The sequence below is a fragment of the Vanellus vanellus genome (genome assembly GCF_965231255.1).
Source record: "Vanellus vanellus genome assembly, chromosome: Z".
Classification (NCBI taxonomy): Eukaryota; Metazoa; Chordata; class Aves; order Charadriiformes; family Charadriidae; genus Vanellus; species Vanellus vanellus.
The window spans coordinates 1583135-1608777 of NC_138908.1; the positions used below are offsets into that span (position 1 = coordinate 1583135).

Consider the following 25643-nt stretch of genomic DNA (forward strand, 5'->3'; position numbering starts at 1 on the left):
TGTCATAATTTGAAATATGAGTTAAGTAATTTACTCCACACTATGATTTCTTCCCTTTATTGCCTCTTTATTGCAACTGTCTTCGCACCATGCCCCTCATGTTTTCATTACTGCTCCTTCCATCATAGCTGTTCCTCGGATCTTCCTCGCAACACCTTCTAACCCTTCCAGGAAATTTCAGGGTTGCCCTGAAACCTGGAGATATCAATCTTCCCTTCGTTGGCTTCATCCCTCTTCAGAGAGCTCCTTTTTTCCACAAGCAAACTGTTGTTAAGCACGAGATTTGGATGTCTACTTTCCTTCTTCTGCTTTCCAAATACAAACTTTGGCCTCGTGGATATATAAGAAAAAGCTTAGTATAAGTTTCATGTGTTTTTTCTTGCTCTTTGCACGCCTCGCCTGCCGTCGTTGGCTATGAGCGGCTTATTTCACATTCAGGGGCACCCCCACATATACTTCCTTTCCCCATTCTTTTTCTTTAGATTAAAAAAATATAACTTCCGTATCCAGCGTAGGATACTGCTTCCATTATCTACATACTACATTTTCAAAGCGGCATCTTCATACTTTCTCCTGTGGTGGCCTTCATGCTGAGGGACCTTCTTGTAAATATATGCAAAGCTATTTCATTGTGCTTTAATGTATACAAAAATCTCAACCACGTTTGAGCTTCTGCTGTGCTGAGACTACAGCCCATCATTCCAGCTGATATCGTCTCATTGTTTAATTGTACTTGCCCGTTTTCTCTGGTGTTAGGCTTTTATCTGAGACTGTCTTTAAGGCTTTTTGATTTTGGGGAGAGGATTTGTGCAGCGTGAAACACGTAGGGCATAGTAATCTTTGGATAAGTATCATAGGTGCTATGTTATTACAAATAGTATGGAATAATACATTTCCTACATATCAAAATGCTCTAATTATGTTATCATTACAGTCAATGTGGGATTGGCACCATTAAAGTAAAGTTCTCTTAGCTGTCTCAGAAGGGTGCTTGGCACCTTTTAGGAACATGCTGTTTTTTCATCAGAAAAGTCTGTATGGGGATTTTTTTCTTTTCTTTTCTCTTTTTTTTAAAGACAAAAAAGATGTTCTTTTAGTGAAGAATGTTAATAGATTATGGAGATGAACAGCCTGTTACGTTCATCTTGAATATAATGCAGACCATAGGACTTCCCTGAATTAATTCCTGAGAGATTTACAATGCAGCTTAGGAAAGGGGAAAAAAAAATAATTTTTATTTAAACCTTGCTTATGATGGGTTTTCTTAGTTCATAAGTTTTGTTCCAAATTTTCTCTTATAGGTAAAAGTGACCCGTTTTGTGTGGTTGAATTGAACAACGACCGACTGCTGACACATACCGTCTACAAGAACCTCAACCCAGAATGGAACAAAGTCTTCACATTGTAGGTGTTTGGATTTTGTGAGTGTTTGGAGGGGCTTGGGGTTTGGGGTAGTTGGTGGTGGGGTTTTTTAGGGGTGGAGAGGGTCGAAGGCAATGTGTGTATGAGTCGAAGACACCTACTGCTGGTTCTGAAGAAAGATAGTGATGACATACTGATATTTCTAAACCAAAGAGCTGAATAATTTTTTGAGGATTAAAAAGATGATAAAAAATTAGAGAAGAGGTACCATTTTAAAGGTAAAAAAGCAAGGTCTGTTTCCTGGAAACCAGGTATGAATAATGCGAAACACTCCAGACCCCTGCTAGCTTCAGTGAGAGTTTCAAATCCATCACACTGATTTGGCCGTGAAGTTTTGGGTGGAGAAAAGGATATTTTGATTATGACCTTCAGTAAAACGTGGTCGATAACTTTAATAAACGTTAGATAACTACATAAAGGAAGGAGTTTTAAGTGCATTCGTACTTCTCTGAATTGTGATCAGATACTTTCCGCTTGTTCTTTCCATTTACCAACTGCGCTCCTCACACCACCATCTACTGTCACACTGGTACGAGGCTGCTCTTGGGTAAAATGCAGTCTTAAACATTGGGAAGTGATGTGGTTGAGGATTTTTATCCTTCTGTTATTTTGAACGCAGTAAAACACTCTGACAAAATAGCAAAAAGTCTTCCACAAACAAAAGGTGACTGTTATTTGCCTTGCTCAGTTGCCTTCTTTTTCACCCCGCTCCTCTCTGTCTGACTGCAGTGTGACACCGATGAGTAGAAAACTGATCAGTTGCGGGTTTCTCTTCTGCTGAAATCAACTAACAATCCACTGCAAAACCAGTAGAAGCTGTAGCTTTGCGTACTCTTACTTCACTTTACCATAAATGAGAATACTATGTTTTGCCCTTGGTCTCTGAGCACAGTCTGATTTTCATTTTCTTTTTCCCCTCTAAGTTTTTCATTCATATATTTGGCATCCATAGCTTTTCCTGCCCTGCCCTGAGCTTTCAGGAATGAACTCAGAACAAAAGGAAAAAAATCTCACAACAGTTGTACTTCTCATTAGCTTATTAACATAGTCCCCGTTTATGTATCTGCAAAACCACGCTAAATTCTTCGGTAGTTTCTTTTTAATTATGTACCAATACAGCCAATAACTAATCAACTTCTGCTGCTCGACAGTGTTCCCTGCATAAGGAATTGCCTGGTTTTGTAGTGACAAAAGACTAATCAGGAATCAAATAGACAAACTCAAAAGGCCTTCAAGGAGAGTTTTCACCGCTCTTCTATGTGTATTTGCATTGACTATTTTATTTATCCTCAGATTTGTTAATTAATTTTGGGCTAACAATCCAGTTTCGTCTGGAGACATTTATTTTACTGAAGTTAAACTGCTTTGCTTGAATTCCTATTTCCTGCATCAGCCGTTTCACCAAAGATGAGTTCTCTCAAACAGTTCTGTGTTTCTCTCTGAATACGGAATGTGAATTTTTCACTTGAGAGTTTGCAGTGTACAGTGACATTTGTTGTACGTGGCGGTGGAGTGTTTAATAGCTCACAGGCAAAAAGCAGTAGTAGCTGAAAAATGCATCGTTCCGTACTGCTTGTTCCTAATTTGCGCTAATGACTGCTGTGTATTTGCAATCAGGCACGGATTTTAGAATGGAAGAGCCTGTCCTCAGTGCGAGGATGCGCTTGTGCAGCTCGTAATTATTTTTGTTGCCAAACCTACAGCTTTCGCAGCGTTGGCAGTACGGGTTGCGGCCAGGAGAGCGGCGCGCGCGGGGTGGTCGGTAGAGGCTCTCGGTCCTGCGGCTGTCTGTCCCCAGCGCGGCTCGGCGCTGACTCTCCCCGCGGCTCCTGCGCCCCAAACCCCAGGTGGGGGATTTAAAGCAACAATCCTTCGGAAAACTTCTGCCGGGAAAACCTCGCGGCGAGGGGGAGCGATGGCTGCCGCCCTCAGGAAGCGTCTCGGTGGCACAGAGGGATGCCTCATCTACTTAAGTTCTGTTCTCTGCCGCAGCTTGGGAAAAATCTGTTTTTGCTAACCTTTAACGCTTTTGTCCTTGGTACCCGCTGGTGTAGGTGACTTCTCCTCTCTTCTGTGTGTGCTTCTCCCTTTGTAGCAATATTAAAGACATCCACTCGGTGCTTGAAGTGACAGTTTATGACGAAGATCGCGATCGGAGTGCTGACTTCCTAGGCAAAGTTGCTATACCGTTGCTGTCTGTAAGTTCCATTCACCTGACATACCGCTCTGTATTTTTTTCCTGCTGAAGGGGGGGAAAAAAGAAAAAAAAAAAAAAAGAAAAAAAAAAAAAGATTTGCAGCTCTGTGTCTGTCATTTCTCAACCAAGGTCTGTAATAAGAACACTAAAATTTTAACATACTCAATTCACGGCCATGTTGAATCCCATGATAGTTAATTTTTCCTGACAGACTCGGTCCTGGTAATGAACAGGTACTTGTCAGACTTGCCACAGTTGTTTTGGGTTCTCTGTCAGTTTCAGCAGCCGCGGGTCAGGGGTCGCCGGGGGGGTATTCAGCGGAGACCGCGAGACAGACGGCTGTCATGTCCTTTTCCTGCAGATTCAAAATGGTGAACAGAAAGCCTACGTCTTGAAAAACAAGCAGCTGACAGGGCCAACAAAGGGGGTCATCTATCTTGAAATAGATGTGATTTTTAATGCTGTAAGTCTTAACTTTGGCTTTTTTGTACTGCTAAAGAGTTCAGTTTCATGAAAGCTTTTGTTCCTGATTTGTAGAGAATTTCTGTCATTCCTCATTTTCTCTAAACCTCGACGCGTACCACGGAATACTCTCCTGCCCCTGCCTGGCGCACCCTCGCTTTTTGTCGCGGCAGCGGCGGCGGCGGTGGATGCTGCGGGAAGGAGCAGCAGCTCCTGCCTCTGCCGACCCCCGTCTGCCGGCGCTTGGCAGCCGCGGCTCCGAGGCTGCCTAATTTCTGCAAATTGAAGCATGCGTTATTAATGAGGGGCGAGCGAGCTTGAAATATTGACACACGTTTTACTGTGCAGGTGAAAGCCAGCATACGAACCTTAAGGCCCAAAGAACAGAAGTACATTGAAGAGGAAAACAGACTGTCTAAACAGGTAACGAGTAAGGAAATACTAATCCTTTCCGAAAGCCTTAATATCAAGTGTGCACATCCACATATCTGGTATCGCACCGCTAAGGGTAAAGAATAACATTTTCATTACCTGTTTACAAAGGAATATGAAAGGTCGGAAAAGGCAGAAACAGAATACATGGGTTTATTGTGTCTCCTCGATAAATTGCAGCTTAATTTCCATGAAATACGTGAATAAGAACACAGTTGAAACCACCAGGTTCCACACGTATCAGATTATAGCACAGGTGCACGTAAACTAAGTCTTGCATAAATTTTTGCTGTTAACCTTGACCCGAAAGATCTCCGTTTGTTGCAGAGTGGAGAGTCTTTCAGCGTTCTTTTACCCAAATTTTAAATAAGTTAATTGAGTGAGGTCTGAAACAAAGCTGAAAGCCGAATAAAACCCTGTATTACTTTGGAGAGTCCTGTGGGTGTGGAATGTCTGGACCCTTTTTTTCTTTTCTCTAGATATTTTTGCTACACACGGTTTTAGTGTTTTGGTAAAAAATATTTCAACACACTTCTTATCTTTTTCTCCACTTGAACTACTTTTGGTTCAGTTTTTCGTATTCCACAAATGATGTATTTTACATGGAGAGAACAGGGCCTTTGGTTGGACTGCAGGAACAATATTTTTGTTGTTTGCAGTGAAAAGGCAAAGGCCTCAAAACTGTTTTTTATTTTGCTGCAAGCCTATAGACTTCAGCGTAATTTAAATTATCTGCTGGATGAATTTTATATCAGCCGTAGCATGTATTTCATTTAAAAAGATTTCAACAGGCAAAATATTTCTTTCTTTACTGTTGTGAGTGAGGCAGTTACTAAAGCTGCATTTTGCAGTGCTGTTCCAGCAAAGAAACAGCAAAGCCTTTTATTCAAGATTAATTCTTCTCCCCACTTTCATAGCAGAGAATGGCATTGAGCTTTTTGCGGGTGGCAGGAAGAGTAAACGCTAAATAGCCGCTTTGGGTTTATTTATTATTTTTTTTTTTAAATTAGCTTGCATGAGATACCACACCACGATACCGCTGGGGTGGGGGCAGGGGGGAAGGAATCTTTATGTATGACTGGCGTGGTTGCCTCTTAAAACAGCCACATTTTCTGAGAGTGAATGTGTCTTACCTACCCGGTGTTTTCTGTGCTATTCAGTGCATACGTTAAATCATTCACTGGTTTGTTCACTTTTTTTGGTCAAGTGAATTGCCATTTTGTAGGATTTAAGGGTATTCTCCTGAATCAAAACCCAGTGCTGTTATGCCTCATTGCTATACAGACACAATGTATGCAGTTAAACTTGCTTTGATAAAGACTTAAAAACATGTGTTGGTCAAAATACATCACAGCAGACGGATTTTACAAATGAAGGAAAAATTTGACGTAACAGGTTATAGGTGATCTGAATTAGATTAGAGCAGTAATTTTGCGTGGTTTCAGGTTAGTGTCCTACAGCGTCTTTTTATTAAGAAAGGCCAGAATTTTCTAAATAATTGAGAATGGAGAAAGCCTGGCCCACGTAATGAAACTCTGAAATCTTAATAACAAGATTATTCGTCAGATTTTGCAAGTGGCTTTTTAGAGTTGGTCTACAGTTGTGGAAATGAAGACAACAATGTCTTTAGAATTAAATTCAACAAATATCAATTGACACAGCTAAGTAAAATTCTCTCTCTTCCAAGTCTCAACTTTTAAACTGTCTTTTTTAATTTGTGAGCTAGAGAGCTTAACATTTTATTTTCTCAGTCTTCATCCAAATTGAGAATGACAATGTGGTAAGCATGAACTTCTTCTGAAGCTTTTGGGGTTTTGAAATATTTTCATTCTCTCGTCTTTCTAACAGCTACTGGTAAGAAACTTTATCCGGACGAAGCATTGCATCATGGTGCTCATAAATACCGCCTACTACATTAGCAGTTGCTTTGACTGGGATTCCCCCCCAAGAAGTCTTGCTGCTTTTTTGGTATGATCGTCTTTGTATTACTGATAATCACCCTGATGTGTTTGTGTTCTAGACTGAGCGATAATAGAGCGTTGATGTGAAGGTTTCTGATTATTTATTTTTTTTTAATTTAAAACTTTGCATTATGAAGATAATGCAAATCATGTTTATTCACTTTTTTTTAAAAAAAAGAAAGTTTAAAATGTCACACAAACAAGGTAGTGGGGTTTTTTTACTTTACAATTATGCAAATAACATAAACAAGTGATACAACTCCAATACAGTCAGTGAAATCTGATGATGTATCTTGAGCTTCTCATACGTTACTTCTGTTAAATTTTGTTTAGCCCCCTTGTATATTCTATATTTACTCAAAAACTTATTTGAATATTTCATGAATGCTTTTACACATCATGAATTCATGTTATTTTGGCCTTCACATATAGATATATGTTACACCTAGAACTTTTTTAGACGTACAAAGTTCTGAAACCAAATAGTTGCTTTTTTATTATGATTTATTGTTCTTGGTTTAAAACACAGAACAAATTAAAAAAAAAACAAAAACAAACTGTAAAATCGTGAAGGCAAACAGACTAGTAGTACCTTTTAGATACAAGGCTCTGGTCATGGTTTGGTTTTTACTGAATTAATTTTTAGTGGTTTAAATGAAACTTCTATTTCTCCATAAGCATTAGCTTCACTAATATTAACCTTTATTTTCCTGTTAAATTTGGAAAATTCTAAGTATAATCATAGATTACATTGTGTTTCCCAGACTAGTATATTTTTATTTTCAAAAACATATGAGCTCCAAACAAGACCATAGACCTGGTTTGGTTTTAGCCTGAGGGACTTCCACCAGGAGTACAAATGTAAGTACAGACACACTCTCTGGAACATCTAAATTTAGGAAGTTGGCTGAAATACTGAAGTTATGGGCTTCTCCACCATAAATATGAACAGGGAATGGTTTTGGTGTTATTTTGAATAATTACACGCAGTGCTCCTAATTTGGGTGCCTGAAGCTCAGGTGCCTCAAATTTGGAGAAATCAAACCAGACATTGGAGCTGGCTGGACTGGAGCAGTAAGTTGGGGTATTTTGGTGTGTCACTAAATCATGTGGTTTTGCAGGAAGTTTTGTTTAGCCTGGAGAAGAGGAGGCTGAGGGGAGACCTTATCACCCTCTACAACTACCTGAAAGGAGGGTGTAGAGAGGTGGGGGCTGACCTCTTCTCCCTGGTGAAAACTGATAGGACGAGAGGAAATGGGTTCAAGTTATGTCAGGGGAGGTTTAGATTGAATATTAGGAAACACTTTTTCACGGAAAGGGTTATTAAACATTGGAAGAGGCTGCCCAGGCAGGGGGTGGATTCGCCATCCCTGGAGGTGTTTAAAAAAAGTGTAGATGTGGTACTCCGGGACATGATTTAGAAGTGTTTTTTTGTCAGGGTAGGTTAATGGTTGGGCTTCATGATCTTAAAGGTCCCTTCCAACCTCAGCGATTCTATGATTCTGTGATTCTTCTAACAGGGCTCTGTTTGTACTAAGTGACTTGTTCAACCCCCCTGCACCCTGTCAAAGGCTGGCAGCAAGCTGTTGGTCCTTGGTTGCAGTGTTCATCAGGAGTACAGGAGGTAAAAGTGCTGTTCAAATTCTTAGGGTTTTTATACTTTTCTGACGTCTGTAATAGCTGCACTACGTGCAAAAATCTAAATAGACTTGCTACTGTTCACTTTAGAAAGATGACCTGTCATTATTTCATAGAATCACAGAATAGTTTAGGTTGGAAGACACCCCAAACGTCGTCTAGTTTTGACCCCCCCTGCTCTGGGCAGGGACCCCTCCCCCCAGCCCAGGCTGCTCCCAGCCCCGTCCAACCCGGCCTTGAACACCTCCAGGGATGGGGCAGCCACAGCTTCTCGGGGCACCCTGCGCCAGGGGCTCACCGCCCGCACAGGAGAGAATTTCTTCCTGGTATCTCATCTCCGTCTCCCATCTCCCAGTTTGGAGCCATTCCCCCTCATCCTGTCACTACGTGCCCTTGTAAAAAGTCCCTCTCCCCCTTTCTTGTAGGTGCTCTTCAGATACTGGAAAGCAGCTCTGAGGTCTCCCCAGAGCCTTCTCTTCTCCAGGCTGACCCCCCCACCTCTCCCAGCCTGTCCTCCCAGCAGAGGGGCTCCAGCCCTCCCAGCATCTCTGGGGCCTCCTCTGGCCCCACTCCAACAGATCGGGGGTTTTTTGAGTTTAAGAATTTTCAATTTAAAATAAACAAAATTTCATAGGAAAATGCATTTTTCTCCGTGAAACTCAAATGTTCATGTTGTTATTACTGCTCCAGTTAATAAATACTCGTCTCTTCAAGTCTGATTTTAATACAGGCATGAAACACCCACCTGTTACCGGTGGAAGAAAGGGAAATGGAAAGACATCCTATTCTTTGGGGCAAATGAAATTATTTTTTTCTTGTGGTACGCTGCTGTGGCCCTGTAAAAAATGGTGTTGCTGTTGAATTGTAATTGTTTCCAATCACAGAAAAAAATTGGTGCCACAATAAGTAGTTGGAAATACGTACAACACAGAATCTGAGAATCTATAGTTAGTATACATCGTTATTGTAGTTCTAGTGTATTGCAGTAGAAGTGTGTTCATGTTTTTTTATATATTCATATATATATTTATATATTTTTTCTCAAAAGTCTACTTTTCTCAGTTTCCTTTTAGTGTTTGTTTTGCTCTGTGGTGGTTGTGGTAGTAGTTACGGATACATTACGTCTGCATCAGGGTTGTGACTTCACAGGTGTGTTCCTGCTCTGCATCCAAAGTGCATCCCGTGCTCTTCTACCTGATGCTGTTCTGCCCCGGGATCAAATAATCTCTCTGTTGGGCAAAACATTGATAAGTTTTTGTTGGCTAAGTCAATCTACATGAACTTCTATCGTGGTCATAAGCTTTGGATTTGGATAGTTTCTGGAGTTTCATAGCTATCACAGGCCCTTGAAAAATCTTAGAGGGGTTCACATGTAATGCTGAATTACGCTTGCACTAAGGTTACAATGGAATTTAACAGATTCTATAAAAAAGCTGCACTTCTATGTATCATTTTCATCTCTTCACTGTTACACAAATCGTATCTCCTCTTGAAGTTGTCTCCCAGAGGTTGGAGAATGTCACAGTGAAATGTCAGTGCCAGAAAGGCGATGAGAAATAGGCCATTCTGGAGGTTTCCAGCTCTGTAGGCAGACTAATAAAAAATGTGCAAGAAATAAACTTCTAAACTAACCATTTCTTCCTTGCGCTTGGATTTGAAGGCATACCGTGATGGATAACAGCACAATACAGGTTTACAGCCGTTTCACACAGTTGCACATGTGAGGGCTGTTTTTTCCGCTCTCCCTTTGCCCCAGCGATAGGTGTCACCGTTACTGGTGCCCTTGTCACGTACCTCACCCCATGTCCCAAAGTTCTGATGGGGCTCCTGTTACAGAAGACCACGGGTGAAGAAATGCTGGCCGGCTAGCTTGGTTTTAAGAAATGTAGTAGTTTACTTGTAATTAATCAGAGGTCTGGAAAGGAAGACTACTCTTGGAAACCCACAGAAAGCCTTGAGTGAGCTACTGTTACCTGCTTTATGCTCTTCCCACACTGCAGCTCTTTTTGAAGTCATTCTATGGTAGGGGGGTTGGAACTCGATGATCTTCAAGGTCCTTTCCAACCTACACCATTCTATGATTCTCCTCGGATGGTCACGATGTTAGGCTAAAAGTGACTAAAAGTGTTTGGTTGAAGGGGCTTGCTGATTATTCGTACCCCAGAACTTGGCTGTCTCAAACCTTTACATTCTTGGGGACATTTTAGGAAAGGAAATGCGGTATTAAAGTTTTAGCACGCTTCTTTCTCAAATCTGTCCAAAGGCACCAGCTCAATGACCGTTGTTGCCCTTGCTGTACCTAGAAGTACAGAAACCTAGAAGTTAAGTTTTCAGTGTTCTGGATTATGCGTTTCCTCAGCTAAACAGTATTGTACCTGTTTCTGTTGAACTTTGTAAGCTTACTGGGGATTTTGCCTGAATGACTTAAGCTTTTGACTCCATTTTTTTCCCCTGTGCCTCAGTGCCTCACAACAGAAGAACCCAGATCTTTTTTTTTTTTTTAATATATATTTTCATTCTAATATGACCTTGAAGTATGATTAGCTTTTATTTTTCAAATATTAAAAGATACTTGTAGATAGCTCATGCAACATAGGTTGGTCGATGTGGCCAGAATACGACTTTGGATTTGAGCCATCAGAAGATTTGATATTCTCTCCTCCTTTTTCATATTTATTTCCTCTTAAATAAAGGAAGTGTATAGCAACAGTATTAAATTAATGTTTCAGTTCCAGAACAGCTTTATTAGATCGCATATACCCCTGTTATGTCTAGAGGCTGATTAAAAATGTGTTACGTGTTTGTGTTTGTACTTCTTCAGCTCGGGAATGCAATGGAAAAGAACAGAATACGTAGAGAGACCCTTTGCTGTAAATTCACGTGATTTTCTGTATTTAAAACAGACCTTCGGATTATTTAGCAGTTAATTTTTACATATTTTTTAATTCAGTAATTAATACGGTATGCTTCAGGCTGAAGAACTTTATCAGAGTATGCAAAAGTGGATGGTTTTTCTTCAGATTAATCTACTGTGGGCACTGAAATGTCTACTAAATTGGGCCTAATTTCCATCAGCTTCTTGACCAGACATTTGTGTTCTTGCAGATGTCAGTGGGTGCAACGTAGGGGGAAAAAAGTGTACACTCTTTTTTTCCAATACTGTCATTTCTCACTGTAATGAGCACAAAAATAATTGGACAACCGAGCTATCAGTAAAAGGACACACTTCAATGTGAGTCAATGAATTATTTTACGGGACAAACTTTAATCTTTAAATGTGATTGTAGATAATTTGTGCTACCATCTGTCCATTTGGAATTCTTTTAGCCTTTTCAGTCGTTATACAGTAAGTGCTGCTGTGTTTAACATTAACATTTGATATTTTACACATTTAATTTCTGTACTGCTGCGTGGTCCTTGGGGAGCTTCGCTCTAGTGCTACATGAGAGAGACAAAGTATTGATCAGTTAACATTTCAGCTACATTTATGTATGTCGCAAAATTAATGAAAATGCCAGACAAAAATGTCAGAGTGCACAAAAAGGTAGAATTTAAATTTGGTAGTTTAATGAAAAGTTTAAGATGTGCATTATCAAAAATGTCCCCTTGCCTTTAAAGTACAATTCATAACTGACTAACTAAAGGGAACCACATATTTTACTTAGAGGAACATTGAACATGAAATACGAGGGAATATATAATCTTCAAAGTGTTTGGTATCCCAAAATGGCCTCAGTAAAGCACTTTAATTGCCAGCTTGAACATTTAACTGTTACTCATAAAATAAACTTGTTTCCTTTCTCATTTGGAAGCAGAGTACCCTCACCCGATCACACGCGTACTTTTCAGTACGGCCTCAAATTAGAGCTTTCTGTGCACTTGCTCTTTCTATTCCTGATCTCATTCCTCTGAATCTTTCTATACGTGTGCGTGCATACACACAGAAAATACTTTTCTTTCTTGGGCTTTGAAATATTGATAAAATGACTCACCCTGCTTCCAAGTCATTTGTCAGGTCTAACTCACCTTCGCTTTGTCTTCTAACGTTACACAATTCATGTGTGAAAATGACATAATAGTGTCCCTAGCCTTTGATTAAGTGCTAGTTCTCTTGCACGTACACCATTTAGTTGCGGTGGTGTCATGCTAATTAATTGAAACCGAGAAGGAAACGGGAGAAAAAAAAGAGCTGGCCCCTAGGAGGAAATGAGACAGTGAAGTAATTCTGTCAACTTGCTTAGCTTGTCCCTGTTATAAAGGGAAATGATCACTACTGTCTTATCTCAGAAACAACTTCTGCTAAAAGCTGAAGGACAGAGGTTATGTTTTGGGAGAGACTTGATATGGTACCGTCAGGAGTGGGAATGCGCTTGGGTTAGTTATTAATTATTTTCCTGGTTTTTCATACTGTAATTGCAGGAGAAATCAGAATTTTGCAGATATGTGTAGGAGCTTTTTGCCGTTGTTGGTACCATTTTTGAGGATATAACATAGAAAAAACTTCAAATTGCTTTTTACTAAACCTGGGTGAAGTGGACCATCAGATTGTCTTGGCCGCCTGTTGTCCAGAATTTGAAATTGGAAGAAGTGCTGGTAAGATAGTTGCAAAAACTTCTTACATCCTAAATAAAAAGCCCTTCCAAAAATTCCTGTTGCTGTCAAAACTGCCTGTTGTCAAAAGAGAGATTTGCAGAGGTAAAGTGGCGTGGCGGTGGCCAAGCCAGGTACAAGGTTCATTTCTGATGCAGGTTGCACACGCGTGCCAGAGTCTTTCAGCTCTTTGTCAGCTGTGTCTTCACCAGCAGGAAAGAGAACACAGACCAGACTGCTGTGGGTTTGGGTTTTTTCAGAAGTAAAGCAGACAAAACAAAAAGTGATCTGAGTCCTGTTTCCTCTCTTCTAATTTTCTATAGAGCAGATGTGAGACTGCTGCAAAAATACGTTGGGGTTTGGGCTTTCTGCAACCCTTAGCTGTACCGCGTCCCAGGTTTGGGAAAGTGGGAGAGGCAGGAAACGGGTACGTACCAGGTCCAGGTCTATATGGCCATGGGGATCCAGTGACCGTTCATACCTAAAGAGCGTACCCGCACCAGCAGCGGTTAAAAAAATCCCTCTATGCTTAACGATAGCAACTGAGGAACGACGCTGGTGTGGAAATACTTGGTGTCATCACCCCACGTCTCCTGCAGCACTAGCATGACTTTTGGGACATCGTGTGTTTGGCGCGTTGTGCATTTACAAATCTGATACAAGGAAAGATTGGGTAATAGTGACACGGGTAATAATGTCCTGTAGTATTTTACTTTGATTTTTTTTAAAAAAATGACTTTTGTTTTACTTCCTTCACAGAGCGAATGCATACTTGCTTAAACCAGTTTATCGGTGTGATTCCTTGCCTAAGTGCTGGCTTGGTGGTGCTTTAGGGCATCTAGAGCATCCTGCGTGCTGCCAGCCGCGCTTCCAGGAGGGCACCTGTCTGTCAGGTTGGGTGTCACTTCTGCCGTCACCATCCAGGTGATGGGGGTTCCCACCCCCGGGTGTCTAAAATGGCACCAGCTCTGCCTTCAGACACTTTAACTGCTGCCTTCAGTGTTTATTTTACCTGCAAATCTATTTTAGGTACTTACCTAGATTCCATTCTGAGTTATTCATAACTTTAAAGTGTTCAATCTCAAAAACCACCTGTGCAGTGGTGGGGAAATACTCCCCTTATTTTACGTGACCAGTTGAGGTAAAGAGGCGTTATGATTTCTCCAACGGAAATTGCAGAGTAGAGCAGAGCGTTGGTATCCCAAGTCTCGGGCTTTTCCCTTCACTGCCCAGCCATTCTTCCCACCTGTTTGCCTTTTCTCACGACTTGGAAAACGGACGACTTTTTGCACTGTAAATACTTGATTTTCAAAGCTCTTAGAATGCTGTTACAGCTCCGTACACGAAAAGGTCTGATGCGCCAAAATGTGGTTGACCGAAAATCGTAGAAATTAACAAAACTATTAGTTACCATCCGGTGTTTCAGTGTCGCCCAAAAGAATTCTAAAGACGAGCCTACGTTTCGTTGTAAGGCAGTGATGGGGCTGGAAATCTCGGCAGCGAGTTGCAGTCTGGGTCTGGCGTAGGTTTCCCGTCACGCAGACCGCGGGGACGGCGGTGCCCGGCTGCCCGCCGGCACTGGGAGAGCTGCAGGGCGGCCCCGCCGGACCCAGCCTGGCTCTGTGCCGGAGAGGGGTTGCGCTGAAGCATCGCGTATTCCAGCTCGCACTCCTCTTCAGCGTACACAACTCTCCTGAATAAAAAGCTCTGCGCTTGAAAGACTTCAGATGGCATCAATATTAAATTGGAATAAGCATTTAGTACCGGTGTTCGATGGAGAAAGTAGTTGTGTACCTTATCGTCGTTGGCTTCCTCGAATTGCTATTTCACAGTCCTTGCAGGAAATCTTGGCCATTTAAACTTTTGTTACTTAAATAGTGCGCGTGGGTGGATTTCAAAATACCTTACTTTTTCATCAACTTTCAGTTATGAGTCATATGAGAACCAACACATTATAAAATCATGTTACAAAGAGCGTTTTACTTCCTTTTTATTCTAGCAGCGGTAGGTATTACACGGGTTTGCTTTGAAGTAGAAGGACTATGGGACACAGTGCCTTTACTGGGGCATTCAGCAGCTAAAATAATACAATGTGGTGTTTTGCCCAAAGTTTCAGTGTCGTAGAGAAAGAAGCAATAACCAGGAATGTCACACGCTAGCGGGAAAAGCCCATGTAAGGAAACTCAAGTGGAGAAGGAACTTTTCAAAACTTTTGAAAGTATGATGTGCAAAAGGCTTAGAAAGGACAGCCCGTTCAGAAACGGAGCTACCGGCTTCTTCCTAATGTTCCTCAAGGGATCTTCAGTGTGCTTATCCCTACGGAGTCGTCGCCTCTTTAGTAGGTACGTAGCTGGCAGGGGATACTGTAAGCGTCTGTGCCTGGGTGGAAAAATGAAGAAAAAACAAGTAATTTTCAATATTCTGGATTTTACTGGAGTGAAAAAACTTAGGGTAACTCCGTAATGTTTCAGATATGCATCGTGAAAATATTTGTCCTGCTTATATTGTTTAACGTGCAATTTTATAATTCCGGTTTTGATTGCAGAACGTGAAACCCAGGCCGTTAATATAAAAAAGGCTTAGAACTTATTTTGCTTCTACTAGTGCCGCACGTGCTCTATAACTAAAAGTAATTGGGTTTATTGGTGTTGTAAATAAAGCCTCAAAAGAAAGAACACCCCAACGTAGGCATTGCCGAAGTTACACGGGAAGTTTTTTCCCTTTTTCCTGAAAGGCGACTGTCCGCCACACACAGCTTTATCCCACATTTTTGGCAAAAGAGACATGCTGCGTGCTCCCCCTTCCAAAAAATGTCTGGTTTGGGCCCGAGCGAGTTGGGAAGCTTGCTCCCCGCTTGGGGATAGCTGGCGGGCGGCGATGCCGATTCCCAAAGCCAGCGGGGCGGGCAGGAGAGCGAAGGATGGGTCTGCGCCCCCCGGGAGGGTGGGAGGATGAAGTGAAAAAGGGCTGTGTCCTTCTGCTGTCCCCTTTCTTGGGGCCCCTCTGCCTTCCTCCTGAGTGTGAGGTGGGCTCCCCATGCAAGGGGCTTTGCTGTCACCTGAACTCGGTGCAGATGGATGTGGGAGAGTCCTGTGGCGGAGGCGGGCGTTTACAGCTGCGCGGGGACAGACGGTTGTTTTCGCAGTCAGGGAAAGTTCCTTGAGACGGAGCGTGAAAAGGCGGCGGCACGAGAAGCTGCCCCGTGCGCGGGGCAACGTGTCCCTCTGTATCCCGAGTAGACCGTCTTTGTTTCAAGTGGACAAACTGCTGAAGCGTGACGTTGCAGGAGAATGCTTGGGAAGTTTACAAGTGGTGGATTTTGCGTTTTTTCTTCTAAATTAGGCAAGAGTTATACAGCACGTTGTTAATGTGGTCTTTATTGTATCGTTTACTCAGGGTAAACGCTGTTTCCAGCCAGGCTGTTTTGCATACCTGAAGAATTAGGAATAAATCCATTCTTTCAGAAAAATGATGCTTCTCTGAAAGACCTTTCCACGTGCTTTTCCCCTCTCCCTCCCGGGTGCTGGCCCCAGGGGCGGCGGGGGGAAGAGGCTGCCTCGAGCAGATCACTGTCCAGGCAGAATGTTTGCTTAAATTTCTTAATTAAGGGCCAAACTGGTGGTTGCAAAGTTGGGAAGAAAATCCTCGCGTAGCCTTAGCCGCGTTGCTGGTAAAGGTCTGGTGTCTGCAGTGGCCTCTCTTGCGCAGTGACTTCTTGTACTGGTCGTGGCAATAGGAGGAGGAGCAAAAACCACTGTGAAGATCCTTTTAATTACGTGTTAATGCAAGAAACAATGTTCTCTTAACATCGTTTTAATACACAAAGCAGTCAGAGAATGGGTGGAATGTTAATTTTTTTACCAAGGGCCATGCTTGAGTGATTTAGTTTCTGCAGGAAAGGAGAATTTCTGTTGACCTTGAAATAAAAAGCCTGTATACCTCATAGCCACTTATTTAGTATAAACAGATTTTTCTTTTTTTTTTCCTAGTTTATTTAATTTTCAAAAGAAAAATAATAGCTGTTTATATCCCAAAAATCTGCTCATAACTTTGGAATAAACAGGGAGACATAATTCAAAAGCATAATTCATTTTGGTTTCACTGGTAGATTCTATTTATTCCAGGATAAGTATTAACACTTATCCAATAGAGATAACTAATGTTGTGACCAGAATTGTTACTGAAGTGAAAAAGAATTTAATAACTGTAAGGCTAATGGCTGCAGCTGATACCGAATAGACTTGCGACCGCACGGCAGATCGCTGGAGTTTGTACATTTCCGTGAATAACGCCAGCACGATTACAGGAGCTCTGCAGTCACAGGATGCCAACTGCTCTCCAGAGATACAAGTACTCTGCGAAGAACCCACTGATTTGCAAAAGCAAAAAATTGGCATAATTTAGGCGTGTTTACTTGAGATTGACCACTGGTCTCGGAGCTATTGTTAGGACTGCAAAGTTATCTGTTAAAACTGGTATTATGCAATTGGAACTTCTTGGGCAATTAGCGTGCAGCACCGCTGAATAGGAGACATGGTTTTCTCTCCGCAGCCGTAGAGTAGCTGTGATTAGATGTGCCCGTGTTCCAGTTCTAATTGACTGGCCTCCGTAAGTAGACACTGCTCATTAATGAACAGAGACAGACACTTCCTAACCCCATTAAAAAAATAAAAAGGTAGCGAAGAAATGTGCTCAAAAAGGAATAAAATTAATCCTGCTTTGATACACTGAATACATATTTTGCATTCGTCGCTACAGGAACTGGCACTGTGTACTCGGGAAAGCTGTGATTAAAAAAAAAGTGAAGCCACTATGAATGCATATCCGTGATTCTCCGCAATCAGTGCGTCTCCTCTAAGCCGTAACTTGAGGGGTAAACATGTTAAGCTGGAGGTAAATCTCTACGTTAGTAGTAGCCCCGGCAGGACTAATGCGTAAGTCTTCGCTATTTCCTTGTATTTCTCCTCAGTTCTTAAGTGTAGGAATGCGCGGTGTCTGCGCCGCTTGAGATGCCCCTTTCTGGACTATTCTCCTCTTAATAAAGTCGGCTGGTGTGATATTTCTGATCTCGCTCTGTCTCTCCGGAGGTCTGTCGCTTTCTGGTGCTCGTTTATAAGGGAGAGGGAAAATCTCTTCCTTATCTCAGAGCAGAAGGCACAGGTGTGCATACTTGAAACTCTATTTTCCAACGGCAAATTCTTCAATTTCCAGGAGAAGTGCATTTTTAATAATTAAATTCAGCTAATTCCTTTGAAGATGAGTGATCGGTACTGCTAGGGAAACTGTTAATGGCTATTTAAGCTTGTTTTCCTTAACAAAGAAAGAATGACTATTTTTTGCTTGGTATACAATATTCTAATTGTTTTTTTTTTTCCCTTAAAGAACCTCTAGTACCAGCATATACTGTATCCCTTTAACACGACTGAAAAATTTTAACTTAGGTATTTTTAATGTTTGCTGCCGTCTTAATTATTACTTGCTTAAAGCACCACTGTTAGCAGAGGGATTATGAGTTAATAAAAATGTCGTAGTATTAGTATATAAAACACAATATAGTTTTCCCAAGATAATGATTAAGAGCGTAAGGCCACATTAACAACACTTAATGCTTATTCCCTAAATGTGCTTGATTTTCGTCTTTTAGGCAGAGTATCATAGTATTGCAGCAAGTAAACATGGAAACACTTGGGGAGTGATTTATTTTAAAGAGGAGGTAGCTAATGCGATGTCTTGTTTGAGCTTTGTGTCTGTGCTGTGTCCCTGTCTTCATAGCGTTGCAGCGTCCCGTCAATCTGAATGGCGTTTTTAATTCTGGGTGTTAATATTCCCCAGCGCAACTCCAGTGAAACACGTTAAAAAGTTATTTATTCCTCACAGTCTATTGGCTACCGCGCTTGGGAAATAACTTTAGTGCGCTGGTGGGTCGTTGCTACGCCAGTGTTCCTTTCACATTCACGACTCACTTTGGGGGTGGGTTGTGGGTTTTTAACCTTTTTCAGATGTCTTTGCTCAGGTGTTTATGAGCTGCCTCGGCTCCACCGGTGTGAACGAGGCGCATCTCTCTCAGTTACGGACTGGCTCCGGCCCTGCTTCGGCGCTCGCTGGGGGTGGAGGGCTCCGTCCGGCGGCGGTGGCGGCGGCGGCAGGGGGGGTCACCTACCGCAGCGGGGCCGTCCCCGCCGGCCGCCCCCGCCACCTGCAAACCGAGCCCTGTCCCATTCACCGCCGCCAAGAACGGACCCATTGTCGCGGGAAGAAACGGTTGTTTCTGGGGGAAAACTATTCCAGTTCTACTTCTGAGGGAAAGACGAGGCTGTTGTTACTCGGGGGACGTGAGGCCTCACTGCTTTTCTGAGAAAACAAATTTGCTGTAACTTTATCTGTAATTCGGTACCGTACGGGTGCAAATAGAGCCTACATTGTATGGAACCGGAGGCAGAAGTAAGGGTTTGTTAAAGCCGTAAAAGGGTTGGGTAACCGTGATATTTCCGAAAGTGGCCTTATCAGAGTCACAGGTTAAAAAAAAAAAAAAAAAAGAAAATAATAATAATAATAATTAAAAAATCATTACAGCCTTACCACCAACTATTGGTTTTGAATTTGCTTTAAAATTAGTATTGAAGAAGTAAGGTTTCTGTCTGTATGGAGAATATGGCAAAATGACAAGTTTCCCAAAAGCGAATGTATGTATTTTGCCGTGACCAACACCCCACCCGGTGAATGCTCACGGCAGAGGCTGCTCTGGTCTTTTTCTGCAACGTTGGGGTGGGGGTTTTTTTGCCTTTCTGACAGCAGATGTAGCAGAGCCTTACTGTTCTCAGCTTCCACTTTCCTGAAGAATACAGTGTCAAAATGATTAAATAAAATTTCTCTTTTGTTGGTAGATTCCTGATGGTGAGCGTTTGGTAGGAAGAAATGATATTGTTTGGAACCTTTGTCCTGCCGGGAGGGGAAAGCGCGGCCCTTGCAAATGGTGCTGGTCCAAATCGCTCGAGTGCTTTGTTCCATCAAAGTTCATTTTTACGACTGTGTGCTTGTTCGCTGCCTCGCATTCTGATCAGGCAGCAAACACGCAAACTACGTTCTTCATATTATTCCTCTTTTTTATTTTCCTTTTTTTTTTTGGTGCGTGTGATAGAAAAAAAACTCCAATCCGGTTGCGGGAGTCTGATGTTGCTGGTTAGCAAAGTTAAAGCGAGGGGGCTTAACGTGGTTTCTAGTCATCTGGCAGCTGTCATTAGTGAGTGACAAAGTCGTTAATCCCGCCGGCACACGGCCCGGCTCCTCCGTTCTCCCCGCGCAGAGGCGGTCACCTCCGGGCGCGCTCCCACCCGGAGCGCATCCCCGACCCGGGGTCTGGACGGGGGAATCTCTGCTTAGTACGCTCCATCGCCCGCCGACCGCGGCGCTCGCCCTTCTGCTCCCTCACTGACAACGTCTAATACGCCTAATTTAAATTAAATTATTTTAATTAAATCATTCAACTGTTTCTCGCGGCGCAAGGTAGTTAAGAACCGTGGCTGGTGGGGTTTAAAATGGGGTGTCTGGGCTCGGCCGGACCAAAGTTGGTCAGCCCAAGGTGACTGCCGTGGATTCTGGCGGGGATGGAGGGAAAGGTGTATGTGAGAAGACGGCCCCAATTAAACGAGAACGAAGAGTCGTAGCGGTTGTTTTTGTAACCCTCAGCAGCACTCCTGCTGGCACCCGTCTCTCAACGTTGTGCCACGAGCACCCGGTTCACGATTTGCAGAGAAGGGGAAGGGCTGAGCGGGGAGTTTGTGGCTTCTGGATGGAAATAAATCTCATCTCGGTTTATCCCCCGATTGGAGCAATCCTGTCGTTTGCCAGTCAGAGAGCGTAATGAATTCTCTGCTGCATCACCGGCCAGGGTTTTCCGTAGGTAACCCCTCGACAGCGGATGGCACGGCGCCGAGGATGGTATTTATTTTATTTTCTGCAGACATCCGCTCTTTCTCTCATCTCTTCTATTAAAAACCCCAAATATCCCCCTCCCCCAAGTTACAGAGAGCAGAGCGCACCCCAAGCCCTGCAGAGTTCTCGTGCAGGAGGAGTGCTCTAAAACGTCGTTATAGACTAATTAAATTCTGTCGTCTGCCGGGCAGTGACAAATACGGCACTTCCTCGCGACCACGTCGAGGTCTGGGTGGTGGGACCCGGACCCCCGCCTGCCGCCCGGGTGCAGCGCCGCCGGCGTGCCCTCTGAGGGGTCTCCTCTCTGCTGACTTCTGATTTTTAGAACTGATAGTTGAATACAAAGTACAAGTCGGTTAAAAAAACCAACAGATTATTTCTGGGGGTGTTTTCAGTGTTCGCCTATATGATAGTTGCTTTTTTTTAAGTTAATGCAGTTTAAAAATCATTTTAAGTTTCCCAACACGATGGAGAGAAATGAGATATTGGATTCACAAACAAAAGCTTTATTGGTTTATGACAAGTAATCCATCTTTTCGCGTTAGTGCAGTGTTCTACCCCAGATTATTTTTCATAATTGATAATTTGTGAGTCATATATTTGTTATCTATTCTTTTACGGATTTCTAAATAGTGAACGATGTCAAAGGCCATCGAGCTTTCATAAAGGAATTGTTTTTAATTTTATTTTTTAAGTTTTGATTGGTGTTCCAAAGAACTTTGTGAACATTTCAGGGGAAAAGTACAAAGGCCAAAAAGCGATAGTGGCTTTCCTGGTAGGAACTTCATGCAGCGTGATGTTGCAGCAACTCAAAGAAGAAACGAATGTTAGGACGTATGTGCAGTACAATGGTGGGGTAAAAATGTTTGACTAGAATGACTTCACATTAGAAATCAGTTATGATTTATGGAATAGTGATCAAGTTTAGGATTTGGAAATGCATGTATTGCGTATGCATGCAGCAAAATTAAGAATGATCTTTGCATGTGACTGATTAATTTTCATTTTTTCCCTTATCAGAAATATTTTTGCAATAATCAACAAGCCATTGTTTTCCTTCCCCCATAAAACTGGGGGGCGTTGTAGACACATGCCATCCCCACTTTTTGGAAGACTTTAATATCAGCTACGGATTGAGAGAATCTAATGAGGGAAAAAAACCTGTCTTTGCATCTAAAGTATTAGCAGACACCGAAATGAGGTTATATGTTGATACATTAGTTTGTCACAGGCGAGTAATTAATAAAAAGATGCGGGCGTATGATTTAAAATTTAGTTAGCCTAATGAGAAAGCCAGTAGGAACTTTCCCTTTACTAATGTTTCTCTACCAACCCCATGAACATTACCACTAACTGTGCTCACAGAGCTTTCTGATGCAATTAAAAATTGGGAGAACTGAATAAAATATGCATAAGTTTAATCAGTGGGAAAGGCAACTTAAAATAATTTACAGACAACTATATAGGAGGCATAAAGTATTTTAGAATTAATTAAATATTAATTTCAGAGCAAAGTTGTTAGGAATATACTGTTACAGCTTGTGCGGTTCTCTCTTCAACATTCATTTGAATGTCCTCTGAACAATTAATTATAGTGAGACATTTCTATTAAAAAAATGATCCGGGATTATCTTCTTAATTAAAATAGAATTGAGCTCATTTAATTGTGATGTAATTATATTGTTATATGTAGAATGTCATTAAAATAATGTAAACAATTTTTTTCCCAATTTCTAAAAATACAAAAAAGAATAGCTGATACCTTTTGGTACAACTGTTCCTGAAATTTCATCTGAAAAATCATGAATAATTGAATATTTGGCAAAATAATTTGAATCTCAGATCAGTAACAATATTAGTAGCATCAGTATATTTTGTCCTTAAGCAAAAGTTATGTATCATTACCAAATACTTTTTATTTTATTCTGTAGCATACATCAGTACTGTTGGTTATTCTCCAAGATATATTTTAAGCAGACCTTATGCTGGTTTGTTTTTTTTTCTTTCTAATAATGTTTCTAGCCATACTGGAATTAGTTAGTAATGTCTCCTAATTGTTTCAGAAAAATACTTTAATCTAGATGCTTTGTTCAACTCGGAATGTAAAAGAAAACATTTTTTCAGCTCATGAGATTATTAATTTTGAGTATCATAATCATTTTATACAAATAAAAATATCTCTTGACATTTACTCCCAGGAAGGTATTCAGGACTTGGACAAATGGACACAAAAAAGACTCATTTTTAAATTCCCCCTTTCACGGCATTGCAGCAATATTAAAATGTACCTAATTGTACTTGTGACAAGGTGATGTCCTTTCATCACTATGGATATAAAAATACGGCCTTCAAATGCAGAAGTGCTGAATTCTGTGTCTGGGAGGATAAATATTCTCAGTTCTTAGTCTGTTATGTAATATAAAATGCATTTAATAATGTTTTTCTTTTTTTTCTGTTTTTGTACTACTTGTGAAACGGTTTCCCCCTCAAAAAAAAAAAAAAAAAAAAAAAAAAGAAAGAGAAAAAAAGGACGTCAGAATTTTTTTGAAAGCCAGAATGCACTACTTTTGAATTGCATGGCTTTCCTGAATCTTCGCTGATCATAAATGCAAGAGGACTGCTGCTGCTGCTGCTGTTGTCTGCTGGTGGTAGACTGCAGTGGTGTCCGCAGGGCGGTGGGCACACCGTAGGGACCCTTCTTCTGAAAAGTTAACAAACTGAGCCTCTGCTGCTAAATTCGTGTCATTAAGTTCAATTCAAATCAGTCGGGCTGTCCCCAGGAGTAAATTTACACATATGCGTAGGTATTTGTCGTATCTGACCTGCTTGGGGAACAGACGGAGGCGTGAAAGACGCAGGGAGGAAAAAGCGTGCACTTGGGTTCATGGAAATTCCCGAGCATCTCTTCATTATATCAAAAATATTGGAAATACTGTTGTATTTGGGCTGTTGTACCCAATTGTCAATACGGTTGCACTGTATTGAATAAAGCATTGATGATACAAGAGATATAGGATAGAAATATATTTAATATGGTAACTAATATTTCCTGTCTGGCAAATTCATGTATTTACAAGACCGAGCGCCGATTTGAACGCTCAATCTGATCTTTCAGTAGTTATGGCCAAAACTGCTTGTCAACAAAAATAGGTCTGAAATGCGCATGTCAAAAGAGTGTAGAAGTTATTTAAATTTTGTTGGCTAAAAAGGAAAGCTAGCCTGTTTTTCATTATATTGGAAATGCTGTAGAAAAGTGTAGAAAAAATATAAGCACCGTTGTAAAATACAGGATTAAATTGGGTTAACCGAAAATCTTTGAGATTATGGATTTAAAAAAAAATCAGTAAAACATATGTTCTTTAGCCTGAAATTAAGAAGGATTTAGTTTAGTGGTAATGCTAGTTATGTCCTATTTCCTCATAAAAATAGGATCTTTTTTCCTAATCTTCCCTGGATGTCATTCTCCACTCGCGCCTGTAGGTAGCACCCTCGCATCACGCAAAAAATCACGGCCTTTTCTGAGACACAATTACTATTTAGGTCGGGAAGTCTTTACTTGAGCAGACCTCTAAATGCAGCTAGTACTATTTGCATAATTTCCAGACTTTGATGACAATCTGTGATCTTAAAACAGTAGCCTCAAGATTACGCATTAAGTTGTTTGGCCTTGTGACTCACTTCTCTCTTAAGACGTATCTTTTTTTTTTTTCTGTGGGACGGGTGGAGGAAGGCACAACAGATCACTCTCACGAGGAACCCCGGAGGTACAATGTTCTCCCGTAATTACGTGTTTTACCGTACTGTCCGTCAGGTATTAATACATGAGCATAATTCCACATTTCTGTCTCACTTTTTTTTTCTCAGTTCTGCACAATACACAGCACTCGTGGTCCCCCGTAGCTGCTGGGTGAGGTAAACGCTAAGACTATAAACAAACTCTGCTCGTCCTCCTCACCGAGGGCTTGACCCAACTCTTACTGGAGCCAGGAGCTCTCCCTCCAGCCGAAGTGGGTGACCGCGTTCCGCCGGAACCGCGGCGGCGCAGGATGGGGCCGTCCCGGGGGAACGCCGATGCCGCTGCGGCGCTGGGGAGGTGACCCGGTACCCATGCTGCTGTTACTTGCTTTTTCGGCTTGTAAAATGTGCACTAGCAAAAAATGGAATATCGGCATTATTTTTAAACCCAGGGCTGTTCAGAGAGAAAATTGTTCCGCAATTTATCTTTGGAGTTTAACTTTTTTTTTTTTTTTGTTTGCCTCAGTGTAGGCTTCGTCGTATCGCTGCTTCCATTTCCCGAGCCCAGCGATAGCGTACCGTCTCTTAAAATGACAGTTTGTTTTCCTTCGGAGTTGCTCTCATGTCACTTAACGCCGCACATCTCCAGGTTTATCGTTTTTCTCCCTAAGAGGTGGTACCGGAGAAGATCTGGTTATCACCCTTACCCGCGACCACGGTGTGCTGGATAAAACTCTTGGCGTTTGCTCTGTTTTACTGAGGTTGTACGTAATGTTACTGAGAGTCAGCAAGCAGGCTTTAACCAAGGGAAAAATCCTGCAAGGTTCTTGTTCTGTACAAGTTTATGACTTTGTCTGTGTGCTGGGCTGGGATATTTGAGAAGGGAAACGCCGACCGTCTGAGGGAGCCCCCCGTGACCAAACGGGTTCCTCATGGCGCTGTCGGGACGCCTGGTTGTGCGTTTCGGGGGAGCGAAGTGCGATGCGGGTGGGAGGGAGCTAACCTTTGACTCGCCGGAGCAGCAGAAGAGGATGGAGACTCTCAGCGCGGGGGTTTCCAGCCTTCCCCTTTCTGGGGGGAATAGAGGGCGTTTTTGTCGCAGAGGGGAGAGGCACAGATTGAGTTCCCCCACACACCGAGACACTCTTTGTCTGGAGTGGTGTTGGGTTTTTTTTTTTTCATAAAATGTGAACCTCCTCATCTTTCAAATTGTTGCAGGAACCCGAGCACTAGAAAAGCTGAGAAGAGAGTATTTTTTATCGCTTGTTTTGCCT

General features: G+C 41.9%; 1 protein-coding gene across 1 annotated transcript in view; it reads left to right on the forward strand.

Annotated features, from left to right (window-relative positions):
• Positions 1-25643, forward strand: part of MCTP1 (multiple C2 and transmembrane domain containing 1) — a gene marked incomplete at its 3' end in the record, with an annotated part of 296541 nt that overhangs the window by 191771 nt on the left and 79127 nt on the right. Inside the window, exons 11-15 of the mRNA XM_082497852.1 lie at positions 1302-1404; positions 3518-3620; positions 3981-4082; positions 4430-4504; positions 6362-6481. Coding sequence (XP_082353978.1) covers positions 1302-1404; positions 3518-3620; positions 3981-4082; positions 4430-4504; positions 6362-6481 — 503 coding nt within the window. The remainder of the gene's footprint in view (positions 1-1301; positions 1405-3517; positions 3621-3980; positions 4083-4429; positions 4505-6361; positions 6482-25643) is intronic.